This window comes from Rousettus aegyptiacus, unplaced genomic scaffold (assembly GCF_014176215.1).
Source record: "Rousettus aegyptiacus isolate mRouAeg1 unplaced genomic scaffold, mRouAeg1.p scaffold_m13_p_1, whole genome shotgun sequence".
Lineage (NCBI taxonomy): Eukaryota > Metazoa > Chordata > Mammalia > Chiroptera > Pteropodidae > Rousettus > Rousettus aegyptiacus.
The window spans coordinates 7,136,610-7,151,766 of record NW_023416284.1 but is presented as its reverse complement, the minus strand read 5'-3'; the positions used below and the strand labels follow the sequence as shown (position 1 = coordinate 7,151,766).

At 54.5% G+C, this 15,157-nt stretch overlaps 1 protein-coding gene and 1 pseudogene across 1 annotated transcript in view; both read right to left on the bottom strand.

The window, feature by feature from the left end:
- Window positions 1-724: 724 nt before the first annotated feature.
- LOC118606930 lies at window positions 725-844 on the bottom strand (annotated as a pseudogene).
- A 6,784-nt stretch (window positions 845-7,628) lies between these two features.
- The window catches only part of TNFRSF1B (TNF receptor superfamily member 1B), a 35,586-nt gene continuing 28,057 nt past the window's right edge, over window positions 7,629-15,157 (bottom strand). The window contains exons 9-10 of the mRNA XM_016149445.2: window positions 13,272-13,479; window positions 7,629-9,532 (exon numbers count right to left, since the gene is read on the bottom strand). Coding sequence (XP_016004931.2) covers window positions 9,279-9,532; window positions 13,272-13,479 — 462 coding nt within the window. The 3' untranslated portion in view covers window positions 7,629-9,278. The remainder of the gene's footprint in view (window positions 9,533-13,271; window positions 13,480-15,157) is intronic.

Here is a 15,157-nt window from a genome sequence, read left to right as displayed (position 1 = left end):
CTGGTTATCGGGAGCCTCCCTCAGTAAACAAACAATTCATCCAGCTTGACTCCTTAGATAAGTATCAAACCCAGTCAAGCCCTGCCCTACAGAGTCCTCCTCTGCAATCACTAACTATCTCCTAGAGCAATTGTGCAGATAAAATAACCTAAACTCAATTTCCCAACTTCTGTGAAGCCAGGCAAGGCTACAGAACTTGCCACATTCCCTGCCTCAGACCCCACCCATCATACCAAAAATAAAACCCTACCTCCTTTCCATGGTTTCTGAAGCTACCCTCCCTGACCTCACGGTCTCTCTTACCCCATGGTCCCAAAGGTGACCTGCCTTCCTTTCACCAAGGCCTCTCAAACGCCAGCTCCTCATCAACCCACCTGGCAAACTAGCAACACCCTACCCTTCTCGGTCCCCTTACCTTGCTTTCTTTTCTTTACTGGCTCTTACCAGCACCTGGCATGACCTACAGTTACTTCTTTACTTAGCCCCTCCCAAGCACGTCAGCTCCAGCACGAACCTGGGCTGTCCTGGACTCTGTTGCATGCCCTGCACCTACATGTACAAAAAATAGCAACTGATGTTTATTGAAAACTTGCTGTGTGCCAGGCACAGTTCTGAGCATTTTGCAGAGAATAACTCATGTAATCCCTTACACTGAGGGAAGTACTATTATTATTATTATTATTATTATTATTATTAATTATTTATTATTATTATTTATACCTACAGTGCCTGGTCTTCTGGTCTTCCTAGGTGGTCTCCCATCCAAGTACTAACCAGACCCGACCCTGCTTAGTTTCTGAGATCAGATGGGATCGGGCACATTCAGGGTGCCATGGCCATAGACTATGGACCATGGCTCCACTGGGGCATGAACACAGGACCTTTTGGGTGTAAAGCACATGTGCTAACCACTACACTATGGAACCATGTCCTAGGGAGGTGCTATTTTAACTTCATTTTACAGATGAAACTGAGGCACAGGGAAGTTAATTAACTTGCCTGAGGTCACACAGACAGAAAGTGGCGGAACCAAGATTCGCCCCTGGGCAGGTAGGATATGTGGGACCGTGACCCCCAGCTACTGTACTAGTCTCCATCAGAGTGTTCCATAATGGTGACAAATGCATGAAAACTAGATGAAGAGTGTTCTGCAGGTTCGGGATGCCGAAGCTTGGGGTGCGCGGTTCTGGCAGCCGGAAGAATATGCGAGGAGCCGTGGGCAGATGCGACCTAGCTTTTTTCAGGCATAGCAGGACACAGCAAGGCTCAGGTACAGCTCTAGCTCTTGGCCTGCACAGGTAGGGCCGTTCTTAGAACAAGGCGCCATAACAGTGGCTTAAGGCCTTGTACTGTAATCAATCGCAATCAGTCACAGTGCGCATGCGTTCTACAGGTTGTCTAGGACGCTGTAGCTAAGGTTACATAGGACGCTGTAGCTAAGACCCCCCCCCCCCCGCGCCCCACACACACACACACCCCAGAAACCACAGAGCTTGTTGCGAGGGAGCCTGACTACATCCATTTTGTTTGTCAGTCCCCTCAGGCAACAAAGAGGAACCGAAAAGTTGCTCCCTCCCCACCCAAGCTGGCCTTGCCTTAGCGGAACCTCTTGCTCCCTGATAGTTAGAGACCAGAGGCGGGAGGGGCTGCCTCCAGCCCACTTCGACTGCTGCCCCATCAGACGGGTGGCTGCCTTCGGTTGTTTCATGCTGAGTCCCTGTCGTATTTTGACCTGTGCAGGCATACCTCGTCTATAGCACTTCGCTTCATTGTGCGTTCGCAGATGTTGCGGGGTTTTGTTTGTTTCTTTGTTTGTTTTTACAAATTGAAATTAAGACCCTCCACCACCAGAAACATTACAACTCGCTTTATTACGGTGACCTGTAACCGAGCCCGCAATAGCCCCAAGGTTTGCCCGCGATAAGAAATATATATTTGATCTTCTTCCTCTGTTTCTGGCTCACAGCTCCTAAAACCCCTGAACTTTCCTAAGTGAGAAGAGCACTGAGAGCATCTCGTGTTCTAATATTTGTTCCGTGTCCTCATAGCTGAAATAGCTCTAGAGCCAAAAAGGTGAAACCTGTGTCTGTTATTCACATTGAAACCCTTTCGACCACACCGAGTTTATGTTAGTGGCTGATTTTTGGAAGACCCCTAAGGATGGGGGCTGGTTGCCAGAGAAACCAACCTTGTGAGTAGAGTGTTGGAATTTCAGCTGCCCACCCTGCTACCTCTGGGTTGGGTAGAGGGGCTGGAGGTTGAGTCAGTCACCAATGACTAATGATTTAATCAATCGTGCTCTGTAATGCAGCCAAAAGGATGGGGTTCAGAGAGCTTCCAGGGTGCTGAATACGTGGAGGTGCTGGTGGGGTGCTGTATCCAGAGAGAACATGGACCCCCCCCCCACACACACACACACACATACCCCTTTCCACATAAATCTTGCCCTATGCATCTCTCTCATCTAGCTGAGTCGAAGTTCTATCCTTTGTAAGCTGCTCTAGCAAATACATCAGCCCCCCAAGAATGGGGTCATGAGACCCTCCAGTCTACAGACAATGGATCAGAAGCAGAGGTGGCAAACTGGACTTGTGACCGGCATCTGAAGTGGACACGGTCTTGTGGGTAGATAGTGTCAAAATTGAGTTAAATGATAGCACGCCCAGCTGGTGTCCCAGAATTGCTTGGTGTGGGAAAAGAACCCCACGTTTGGTGATCGAAAGTGTCAGAAGAAGAGGACTGAGAACAGAGGAGACAGAGGAAGAGTTTCCTTTACACCCCCTCACCCTGAAATGCCCGTGATCACCCGCATTGCAAAGACGGGGAAGCCGCACCAGGGATGGTTGGAGCAGGAGAGCGTGGCAAGGGGCTGGTTACAGGTAGAAGCCTCGGGAAGGGGTATCGGAAGGATGAAATACACGCCCCGCCTCGCTCTCCTCCCATCCCCCAAGTCTTCCGCTAGTACCCTCCCATGGGCAAAGCCTGCTGGAAGCCCCAGGGCAGGGTCTGGGCGCGTGGTCTGCAGAGAGCAGCCTCGCCGGGCACAGAGCTGGCGGAGAGAGGAACCAGATGTGCACGGCATGACCAGCATGTGGCTGGTCTCTTTGCTTCCACTCTGCCCTCGCCTAGCCAGCCCCCAACGTAGCCAGAGCAAGGGGCCTTCAAGAGCAACCGCCCCACCTCCTGGTAACGGAGGGGGCATGAGAGCCAAGGACAACACTAGTCTCCCTGTCCCCCAGCACCCAGAGACATCCTTCCAAAAGGTAGATCTGGCCGCCTCTTCCTGCTGGCCGCACCTTTTCAGTGACTCCGTTTTCCCACCGCTCGCTGCAGCAGGACAGCAGAGGCCCTTGGACATTGCTGCTGTCTCTCCTTGTCACTGCGCCCCGCCTGGCCTTGTGATCTACGCGGGCAGACCTCGTTTCATCACGGGAATGTTGGGCTCCTCCCTCCGTTCTGCAGACCTCTGCTCCACACCATCATCTTTCCAGTCCCTTCCCTGACCTCCTGACCCGGAAGGTCCTCCGTGTCCGCTCCACCCTCTTCACCGTCATCCGCTCTCAGCTGCTCGTGTGTTTTCTCATTGTCTCTCTTCCCACCCATTTTTTTTTTTTTTTTTTTTTAGTAGCTGCTGCATCTCAGCGCCGACGTGAAGAAGACACAATACACATTTGTCCCTTCAACACTGTGAGCTGGCAGGGTACATTTGTGGCACGTAAAGCCATGAAGCCAGATGGGACCAGCAAGGGGGCGAGCGGGAGTTGGAGAAGAGGCACGACGACAGGTATGAGATGAGGAGGAACCAGCAAAAGAGGCGGGAGCCCAAGACGGCAGGAGAGTCAGAGGAGTGTGGGCCCCATGAGCCAGGTGAGGAGCCTGGTCGCTCGGGCCCGTGCTGCCCAGAGAGGAAGCGAGAGCGGGCCCGAGACCCACTATCGAACGTAGCAGCGTGACCGCCAGCAGCGACCTGGACAATAGGCCCTGTGGCATTGCGTTGGACATAGCCTTACTGGGGTGAGCTCAAGAGAAAACAGGAGAAGATGAACTGGGGACAGTGAATATAAATGGACCACATTTTCTAAGTGTTTTTGCTGTTAATAACAGCTGGGAAATCTGACAGGAACTGGAGGGAGAATTGTTTTTAAGAAGGTATTCGTCGTTCCAGTAGTGAAATACACGGACCGTAAAATTTACCACCTTAACCATACTCAAGTGTGTAGATAGGTCAGCGGTATTAAGTGCAACCATCACCACCGTCCACCCCCTTCCATCTTACAGAACCGAAAACTCTGTACCCGATACACACTAACTCCTCGTCCCTCTCCCCAACCCCAGCCCCCGGCACCCACCGATCTACTTTCCGTTTCTATGGATCTGACCACTCCAGGAACCTCACTTAAGTGGAATCATACAGTATTTGTCTTTTTGTGACTGGCTTCTTTCACTCAGGATAATGTCTTTGAGGTCTATCCTTACTGTGTCAAAACTTCTTTCTTTTTCAGGGATGAATAACATCCCTTTGTATGGCTATGCTATTGTTTGTTTATCTATTCATCCTCTGATGGACACCAGGTTTGCGTCCACCTTCCGGCTGTTGCAAATAACGGTGCGATGAGCATGGGCGTACGAGTTTCTGTTTGCCTCTCTGCTTTCAATCCTTTTGGCTCTACACCTAGAAGCAGAGTTGCTGGATCATAGGATAATTCTACGTTTAATTTTTTTGAGACACTGCCATACTACATTCCACAGCAGCCGTACCATTTTACACTCCTACCGACAGTTCGCAAAGGTTCCAATCCACATCTTCGCCAACACTTATTTTTTGATAGTGGCCGTTCTAATGTGTGTGGTAGTGTTATCATTTAAACAGGAAAAACGTCAGTATGTTTGCATGCAGGCATGAAAAATGCAGGAGACAGGGAAAACGATGCTAACGGAGAGAGAGAGTTGCCAGAGCAATGTCCTTGGGGTGGGAGGGGCCCCGAGTCCCTGCGCAGAGAGTGGGATGCCCTTAGCCAGCAGCCTGGCTGTATATCCACAGTCACAGGGGAGAAGGCTGAGAACCTGGAGACGGATGCAGGCGGGAGGGCACACGTGGTGGGGGAGCCTAAGGATGTTCTCTTGTGTTTATCTTCTCCCCGAAACAGGCAGCTGGGTAACCAGCCGAAGGTAAGGGTGGGGTGAGATCAGAGGCTTGAGGAGGGAAGAGAGGGTGTGAAAAAGTCTCTCTAGGAGTGTGGGAGAGTGTGTGGATGGCAGGGTTGATAGGCTGGATAATGGGCCCCACAAAGGCGTCAGGATCCAAGTCTCTGAAATCTGTGATTATGCTACCCAGCAGGATCTTGGATGGGAGGGCCCAACAAAATCACACGTGTCCTCATTGGGAGGAAGAGGGAGATTTGACTAAAGAAAATACTACACTGCTTTCTATAAAGATGGAGGAAAGGGCCACAAGTCAAGGCACGAAGATGCTTCCAGAAGCTGAAGGTAAGGAAACAGATTCTCTCCAAGGGCCCCAAGCAACAAGATCTCTTCCAAGGGCTAGCAGCCTGGCAATACCTTGATTTTAGACTTCTGACCTCCACGCCATAAGAGGTTGAATTTGTGTTGTTTGAAGCAACTAAGTTCGCAGCGATAAGAAACTAATACACCAGGAAGTGGAGGGGGGCATGCTGTGACTGTGGGCAGATCCAAGGGTCCCCTTAGGGTTTAACGATCGATATTAAAGTGAGACCAGTCAGTGTAGTTGACTGTTTCAACCTTGCCCCATGCAGGTGCACGGGTGAAAAGGTACAGATGTGGCATGCACAGAGAGCTGGATTTAACCAGAATGAGAACAATAAAGCAGGAGGAAGACCAGGGAGTGGAGGCTGCACGCAAGGGACAAAATGACTGGCCAGACAGTCTTTACACCAGATAGGATGGACGGAGGGAGCAATGAATTGCAGGTCCTAGAGAGGGAGAAAGACAGAGGTAGCATTGGGGTCGGGGCTGAAGGTGAGGGAGAGTGGGATGCCCGACACTGAGATTATGGTCGTGGCTATCTGTAACGATGAGTCTAGAGCAGAGGTCTGCAAACTACAGGCCACAGGCCAAATCCACTGGCTGCATGTTGGTATAAAGTTTTATTGGAATACAGCCATACTCATGGTATAATAAGAAATATATTTGGTCTCTCTTCCCAGTTCCTGGCACAGAGCTCCTAAATCCCTTGGAATTTCCTGAGGGATGTGTCTTATCACTCACAAGGAGCCCTTTTCGAGCACATCTGTTTATCTAATGAGGTGACTCATGATGGGGCTGGTCACTGGAAAGACCAAGTAATAAGAGGGTGGACACTCTCCACCCGACCTGAGGACCTCTGAGAAAAGGAGGGGGCTGCAGATTAAGCTCCACTAAAAACGTGAAAGAATTGAGATGAGATGAGCTTCCAGGTTGGCAGTGCACCCCCACTCCCCAGGGACCGTTCTGGACCCCGCCCTGTGGACCTCTGCAGCTGGTTGCCCATCTGTGTCCTCTATCACATCCTTTATAATAAATTGCTAAATGTAACGTGAGTACATGTTTCCCCGAGCTTTGTGAGTGGCTCTAACGAGTGATAAAATGCCCAGAGAGAATCTCTGATTTATAGCCGGCCAAACAAAGCACAGGTGACATCCTGGATTTGCGACTGGTGTCAGAAGTGGGAGCAGTCTTGCGGGACTGAGCCCCTAACCTGTAGGATCCGACACCACCATCTCCAGATAGTGGTGAGCTCAATGTGCAGGCACGCTGTCGGTGTTGGCTGAGAACTGGGGGATTGCTTGGTGACAGAAACTGTGACAACCCCCGCTCCCCAGCCTAAAATATTTACTCTGTGGCTTTTTACAGGAAACATTTGCCAAGCTCCAGTCCAGGGTGAGTGGCAGAGATAAGGTAGAGGGCAGGGCTATGGGAGGAGAAAAGGTACAGGGAAATTACTTACCAAGAACGAAGACAGTTGTGCTAAGGGAGTGACAGTGACCCGGGAAGGAAGATGAGTGACCGGGGAAGGCTGAGTGAATTCAAGGCCAAGGCCTCTCTCCTCTCCAAGCCTTTACATGATCTTCCTTTGCCTGCAACCTCTTCCCTACCTTTTATTCTGGAAATCAGCTATGCCTCAGGGAACAGCTCAGAGGTCATCTCTGCAACCTTTCCCAATCCCCTGGCTGTGCCCGGGGCCTCCCCTGTGCCCCTACCCACCCCTGCGCATCGGAGCGCCCAGCTAGGGGCCACATAGCTGTTACCCAGACTGGGGACTCCTGGAGGCCAAAGCCTCACTCCCGTGGGTGAAAAGCTGCAGGTAACGAAGCATATCTGAAGAGACCCCGCCCTGACCCCAAGAGCAGGCTGAGGAGATCAAGATGAGAGCACGTGACGAGGGCGTGTTCGGAGGCCAGCTGGGAGTTTCTGCGCAGGGCGCTGCCGTGCTGTTCAGAGGCCTGAGGGAGCAGGCGAAGGACGGCTGTCGTGAGGGCGCTTCTGGGGTCCAGCTAGAGCACGGGCTTGTCAGACTCAGTGGCCAGGACCCCATCTGCCCCTGTACATCAGCGGTAGGCAAGCAGGACCACGGGCAAACCCAGCTCAGACCCGAAGGCAGAGCCAGGGGGTAACGTGTAAAACAAACGAAAAGTTTATTTATAAGTAGGAATGATGCTCAGTATACAGTGCAAACTCTTGTCATTTGGGGTAACACAAGCCAGAGAACTGAGACTACATCCAGAAAGGGTCTCCTTTTCATTCATTGCTTCCCTGATCTGCTGGGAATGAGGGCAATGAGGCCTGAGGTCCTCCCAGGACTGACCACCAGGGGGCAGACGCGCTCCAAGGCTGTGCAAGGCCCAATGTGGGTGGAGACCCTGGCCAAGTCCAGGCAGTTAAGACGTCTGGATTCCAGCACAGGAAGCCTTTCTTGTATCCATGGTAATGGCTGGACTCTCCTACCCTCTAAAAGTTCAGCTGCCAAGTTCAAGTCGAGGGATTTTTAAACAAGGGATCCATGGACCATGGACCCAAACGGCTTCTCAAGGAGCCCCAGTTCCCTTTCTTCCAGAATCTGGTCAAAGCCACACTTGTCCGTCATCTGCAGGGTGTGGACCAGTGTTTTTGTGGCGAGTGGGGCTGATTCTTTAACAGGTAAGGACCCCTTGGCAAGACCGTCGGCTTCAGCTGCTTCAGAAAGGCCGCCTGACCTGCCGACACTGGTTGCGCAGACCCACAGACACACAGACATGACTGGCTCTCAGCATCTCACAGGGACAGTGGGAGGGGCTCCGGGGAGAACAGGAGGAAGGTCCAGGCTGAGGTAGCAGGAGAGAGAGACGGCTGTGGAGCCGCAGTCATCTCAGGTCCCTGAAGTTCCCTGATGGGAGGTGTGGCCTTGGAGCTGCTCCGGGCAGCGGGCAGGGAGGCAGGGCTGGCACTGCGGGCACACGGGGCGGCGTGCAGGCCAAAGGCCGAGGAGGCGGACGCCAAGCGTTCGGCTCTGCTGTGCTGCTGGCTCGTTTGCCTGCATGCTGCTTGCTTTTTTCCTTTAACTGTCACATGTTAAGATGATTTCCCGCCAGAGGGTTGCCTCCTGGCCCAGGCCAGGCGCACTCCTTTAAGTCGCCTGCCTGGGCTCTCGGGGTGTCTGCTGTTCACGCCATTGTACAAGAGGTGGAGCTAGCAGGAATGAGTCTGGGGGGTGCTTTCCAAGGGTCCTTAGCCAACCCACGGGACCCCCAATCCCCAACAGGGGTTGCCAGCCCCTCCCTGCACGGAACCATCTGACCGATGACAGCCTCGCCCCCTCACTGGGACCGTCCTGCAGTCTCAGCATTCAGACTAAAGCGCTGCCCTTTGTCCGCTGCCCTTTCTCCATGGCTGACTCACACTGCGCCCCTCTTCCCCACCAGGCCCGTCTGGAAGGCAGGATGCTGGGGCCTCCCAGGAAGCCAGAGCCAGGTAGAGCCCAGGGATGAAAACAACAAGGGCTTCGGAAGCCAAGTTCGCAGGACCAGCTAAGAGGGCAGCTCGGAGAGGCAGGGGTCACCCCGGGCTGCCCAGCGCATCCAGCCAGCCTTGACAGAAGGATACACGCCAGGACATGCCAGGACACGCCTCTCCCTGCCTCGTCCCTCTGCCTGTAAGTGACAGGGAGGCTGAGGCTGTGGAGGCTACTAAAGGAATTTGGCCCAGAAAGAGTCAGCGCTGGGGGGTGGAGCCAAGAAGGCCCAGGGTCAGCCCACCTCGGCTGTGAGGTGCGCACACTGGCCTGGTTAACTGGGCTTCATTCCGACGTCAGGCACGCCAAGGGGCAGGGGCTTCTCTTCTGGGCTCTGTAGCAGAGTCTCTGAGGCCCCTGACTGGGACCGAAAAGGGCATTCCTCCTTGGAGAAGGGGACCTGCTCATCCTCTGGGGAGCTTGAGGGGCTGGCCTGGGAGGGGCACTGAGAGCCGTGGTCAGAGCTGCTGCAAACATTCACGATGCAGGTGACGTTGACCTGGGTCCCATGGCCGCCAGGGGAAGATTCTGCACAAGATGAGAGAGGGCGGTCAGTCGGGGGTCTTAGAGCGAGGAAGTCTTCCCAGCCCGCCTGCTGGCCAAACAGCAGGTTAAGACACGCGGAGAAAGAGCACTGAGCCAGGAACCAAGAGGCCCCGCTTCCAGCACACACTTAATCGTTGTGTGCCTCCGTTTCCTCACCTGTCAAATAAGAAAACCCAGCTCCCCTCAGCCCACAGATGGAAGGAACCAACTATACAAAGTGCAGGCGAAGGTGCTCCAAGAACAAAGCACACTCCCCGCAAAGACGCGGAGAAGCGCGCGCACGTTACAGAATGCTGGCCAAGCTGTGAAGGTGCCGCACTCTCCCACAACTGCCGGAAGGCATCGGCAATCCTGATGACTTCGAAAAGCTGAGAACTTGTCACTCGCCCTTTATCTGTATCTGCTAAAGCAGCAACATCGAAGGGCTTGCAGTTTCTCCTTTACGGAGATGAAGCATTGACCCCGAAGCTGCCTTCATTTGCAGCTAATCTCCTTCCTTTGCATAGAGCTGCCTCTGAGATCTCATAAACCTGGGGTTCCAGAATGGGGTAGGGTGGTAGTTTGTCCTCATCACTGAGACTGGGATGTCTGGAGCTTTGCGGCCTGACAATCCTGGGTTCGAATTCCTGCTCTGCTCCTATGAACTTGACCAAGTCACTTGACCTATCGGACCTTCAGTTTGTTCAGCTACAGAATAGGCAGGATGACCCTGACCGTCTCCTTGCAGGCAAGGACAGCTGTCTTGCTCATTGCCATATATCTGAGCCTGCGTGGCTCCTGGAGATGGGGTGACATTCTCAGTGAAAGGGGGGTTGAACAACAGCCCCATATATCCAACCACCTGTTCTGTACCTCAACCCGATTCCACCCCCAAATCCCACCCCGCCTGCTCCTCCTCGGCCACCTCACACTGCGGCCATCCACCCCCTTTCAGGCCCAGAGCCCTGAATCCATCTTCTTCTCATACCCTACATCCGATCCATCAATAACTCCCGCCTGGTCCACCTTCGAAAGACACTTCAAGTTCAACACCTCCTGCTTTCGTCCACGTAAACCTCCATCCAGTCTCTCCGGGACCAGGTAAACAGCCTCCACCTGGCTCCTAGTCTCATATCGGCAGTCCATTCTCCACCAGCAGCAAAAGCCAGCCCTTTACAACTCGGCAGGTCACTTCCTTGGCTGTTCAAATCACCACAGTCCTCACCATGGCCGAATGGCCCTGCATCACCTGGCACCTGCCTTCTCCCGCACCATCTCCTGCTGCTCTGAGACCTCAGCCGGGTTCCTTCCAGCCACACTCTCCTCCCTGCAGCTCCAAGCCTCAAGGGCTCTGTGCTCCCTCCCCCTGGAAAGCTCTTCCCTATTTTCACGGCTCATTCCTTCCTTTCACTCAGGCCTTAACTCAGAGTCCCCTTCTTCCTGACTTCCCTCTCCCGCCCCACCCATCACTCCCTGAGTCCCGCCCTCTGCTATGATCTCTGGGGCCCAGGCTCCTCCCCCTGTACCATCAATTTCCTGGGTTACTCATTATGTCCCCCAACCAGGTCCTAAGCCCAGGAGGGCAGGGACTGTTCCCTACGATGTCCCTAGTGCCTATCACGGGGACGCATTAAATGAAATGGCAACGAGCCCAAAGTGCATTATGTTCTGGTCGGTGGTTGTGTTTTTAAGTAAACTGGCTGCCAACATTTAACATCCAGGAGCCTATGTTTCAAAGATCTGGACTTATGGTTGCCCTTGGGAGTCAGATATGGGAGACCTGGCCAGTAAGGACCCACATACCTGAACACAACTGGCAGGCAGGGCTTCGGGGTGCAGGTTCACCTCACCTTCCCACCCAGCCCCTGTGGACACCTGAGTTTCTTAACTAGTTGGTGAGGAACCAAATGACAAGCCAGGGGCTGGATGTACAAAAGCCCCCCCCCCAAAGTAATGGCTACTGCTGCTGCTACTGGGGGAACCTGCTGAGCTCCCAAACGAACGTGGTGTCCACAGCGCTCGAAGATGCTGGCTGGTTATTTTCCAGCCCTGCTCCCCCTACTCCCGGGGGTCTGAGGGGAGGACGAGCAGCAAGCTGCTCCACTCAGAGCAGCCCCCAAACGGGCCAGGCAGAGGGAGCGCTGAAATCACGAGGCCGGAAGGAAGTTTCCACCCTGGGCCGTTGCGGCGCCCAAATGTCGCTCAGAGTCACCACGGCCTTTCCACATTGTGAATGAGACATCGCGGGGGCGGACAGGGGGACCACGACGGAGCAGAGCACGGGGTTTACCCGTTCCCACAGTAGACAGAGGTGTCGGGGTGGGAGGGAGAGGAGGGGACAGCAGAGGCCAGAGAGGCAGGGGGGGCATGAACAGAGAAGCAGCGGGCTGTCACAGTCAGGGGTCCACGCCGGGGCCAGGAAGGAAGCCACGGCAGGACGGCCGGAAGAGGTATCCCTAAGGATCGGGAAGTCGGTCAGAGCTGAATGAAAACCAGGAGCACATCTGGAGCTCATTCATTCACTCAACAGACGTTCAGGGCCACCCGCCCTTGCCAGGCGCTGACCCAGCTGCTCCCTCAGAGAGGGCTCGGGCCGGGGCGGGCGCTGACGGGGCCTCACAGTGACGGGGCCTCACAGTGACGGGGCCTCACAGTGACGGGGCGGGCTACAACGGGGAAGCATAAGCGGGGCACTTCGTCCATGCACGTGGCCAGGAGAGAGTGAACGTGACCCTTGAGTCAGGTGACAGGTAGGAATGCGTGTTGCACCCCGGCCGACGAGGCACCACGGCTCGTTTCTAAGTCACTGAGGCTCGGCGGGGTAAGGGAGCCAGCTCGGATTCTCACGGTACCAGAGCGGCCAGGAGGACATCGGGGAATGACCCAAATCCACGGCCATGCCTCGACCTCCCTCCCGCCAGCCAGCACTGCCAGGGGAGAGGGATCGGTGCGAGCTGGCGGGCTTGACCTCGCACTATAAAACGCGCCCGGAAAAGCTCCAGCCTTTCTGGGGGACGCCTGCAGGGGGGTCCCCCTCCCGTGTGGGCACTGGAGGTGCCCCCCAGGGTGACACCTGCCACAGACCAAACCCAGGGCAAATGCAGACGTGTAAAGGGGGCAGGGGCTTCTCCAGACCCCACGCCCAACCCTGGGGTCTCAGGCCCAAAGGGACCGGGCAACAAGCCACAGTGAGTGCGGTCCTGGAGGCCTCGCTTATTCACAGCACTTTCCGCCCGAGGCGCAGGAGCCCCGAGCGCACAGGGGTGACTCCTGGCTCCTTGTTTACTAGCTGCGTGCCCTTGAACAAGCTGTTTAACCTCTCTGGTCCTCAGTTTCCTCATCTGTAAAATACAACTGATCTTAATGTAATATTGTATTATAAATAATATAGGATGTATAATACAATATTACATAATGTGTAACACTATATTACATATTATACAGAAAAACTCCCCGCCTGGATATTGGAGACTCGAAGGACACGTTGGGGTTGTCTAGATGGAAGGGTGTTCCTGGCAAAAGACTCCGCATGGGCAAGGGTGGGAGAAACTTTGTGAGTTCAGAGAAACGAAAGAAGCTTGAGACGCAGGGCTGCAGCGGAGGGCAGCGAGGCGGCGAGGCCGGGTCCTAGGAGGAGCTCAGGCCTCGGCCTGCAGGGCCGGCCCAGGAGGAGACGGCTCGGACAGAAACTGGGGAGAAACACGAAGAGGGGGCTGCAGCCAGGTGGGTTCCCGCCTCTTACCTGCGCTCCTGGAGCTGGCGCGGGCCTCCCCGGCCCCACAGGCCTGCTCCGTGTGCGGCGCCTGCGGCTGGCTCCCTGTGGGCACCCGCCTGTCCTTGGTGCTGGCCGAGCTCTCCAGGGAGCTGTTGCTGGAGCTTGGCGCCGTGGTCAGCAGGTGCTGCTGCTCGGGACCCGGAGGACCCCGGGCCTTGTCGGCAGGCAGGTGAGGCTGGATGGGGAGGGGAGGAGGGACAGCGGTCAAGCCGACAGCCGGCTCCTCCTCCCTTCCTCCTTCTCACCACCGTCTACATCCCCTGCGATGAGCACTTCACAGTTTGCATGACGCTTCTGCCCACGCCCACACGTTCTTTCCACACACAGCGCTTTCAGGAGGCGTGCGTCTCTGTGGTTTCTGAGATTAGCATCTGGCTGCCCTACTGCAGTGTGAGCCCTCTGAAGGTGGGGACCAGAGGGCCCCGCTCACCAAACCGTCTTAGAGGTAGGACAGGATTGTCGCCCTCATTTCGCATTAGGAAGCAGAAGCCCAGGGAAGTACAGTGACTCTCCTAAGGTCACCCTCTCAGCACAGGGTGACAAAGCCCAGCTGAGCGGCCAAGAGCACGGACTCTGAGCCAGAAACATGAGTCCAAGTCATGACTCCGTCACTCAGCAACTGCGCGACCTTAAACGAGTGACTTAACCGCTCTGTGCCTCCATTTTTTCCCTCTATAAAGGGAGAAGGAAAACCTGTCTCCTAGGGTTACTATGAAGACCGAATGGCTGAATATTTGTAAAGTGCTCAGAACAGTGTCCATAATGAGCGGCATACGGAGGGGGCGGGGCTCTGTTACGTCAGGGGTAGGCGACTCCCCGCCTGCCACCGTTTCTGTACGGGCTGTGAGCTACACACAGTTCTCACGTTTTTAAACGATCGGAAATAAACATAAAGATGAATAGTTCGTGACATGTGAAACTACGCGAAGCTCCAATTTTAGTGTTCATAAATACAGTTTTGTTGGAACGCTGTCACTCCCGCTTGTTTATGTGCTGTTGGTGGCTGCTTTTTTCTCACTACGACGGCAGCTGTGAGTCGTTGTTGTGACAGACGCCCATGATCCAAGAGCTCGCAACATCTACCACCTGGCCCCGGTGTTCGATCAATCGACCCAGGGCAGAGAGCCCCTCCCCGCCTTCAGGACCCCGGCCACGCTGCCTCGGAAACTCTTTCCAGATGCTACCCCTCAGGCTGCTCTGTGACTCCTCCTGGCTTCTTCTCACAGAACACAAATGACAGCAGCAATAACAATCGTAACACTAAAGTCCAGCTGACTTTCGAGTGCCATCCAAGGCCAAGTGCTGTTCTGACATCCTTCCAAGACGTCACCTGCACTGATACTTCCAACAACCCAGTGTTGGCCTCACTTTGCAGCTATGGAAACCAGCGCCCAGAGAGGTTGAGTTACTTGTCCAAGGTCACACAGTTAGGACATGGTTCAGCTGGGCTAAAACCCATGACATCTTTCCTGGGTGTCTGGGGTTTCGGCTCTAGAGGTTGAAGACCAGGTGCCCGTTTGCAGACACCCCTGCTGGGAGGCGGGGGCACCTGTAAATTCTACTCCAAGGCTGTTGTCTGTCCTCACTAACTGGACAGGCACACAAGCCCTGCCTTGGGGTTCTGGTGATCGCTCGACCCCAGAAAGAAAGGAGATAGAGGGGGCCACATTCTCGCTGGCCAGGATGAGAAGGTTTAGGATGTAATAAGAACTGAGGTGAGTGAAGGGCTGGTGAGATGGATCTTCACACAGTAGGGGGAAGTGAAGAGCAGAGGGTGGGCATTTACTAGGGGGTGGAAAGCACAGGCATGTTAGACTCCCTCCCTGGGCAAGGCTGAGACCCCACCGCTCTAC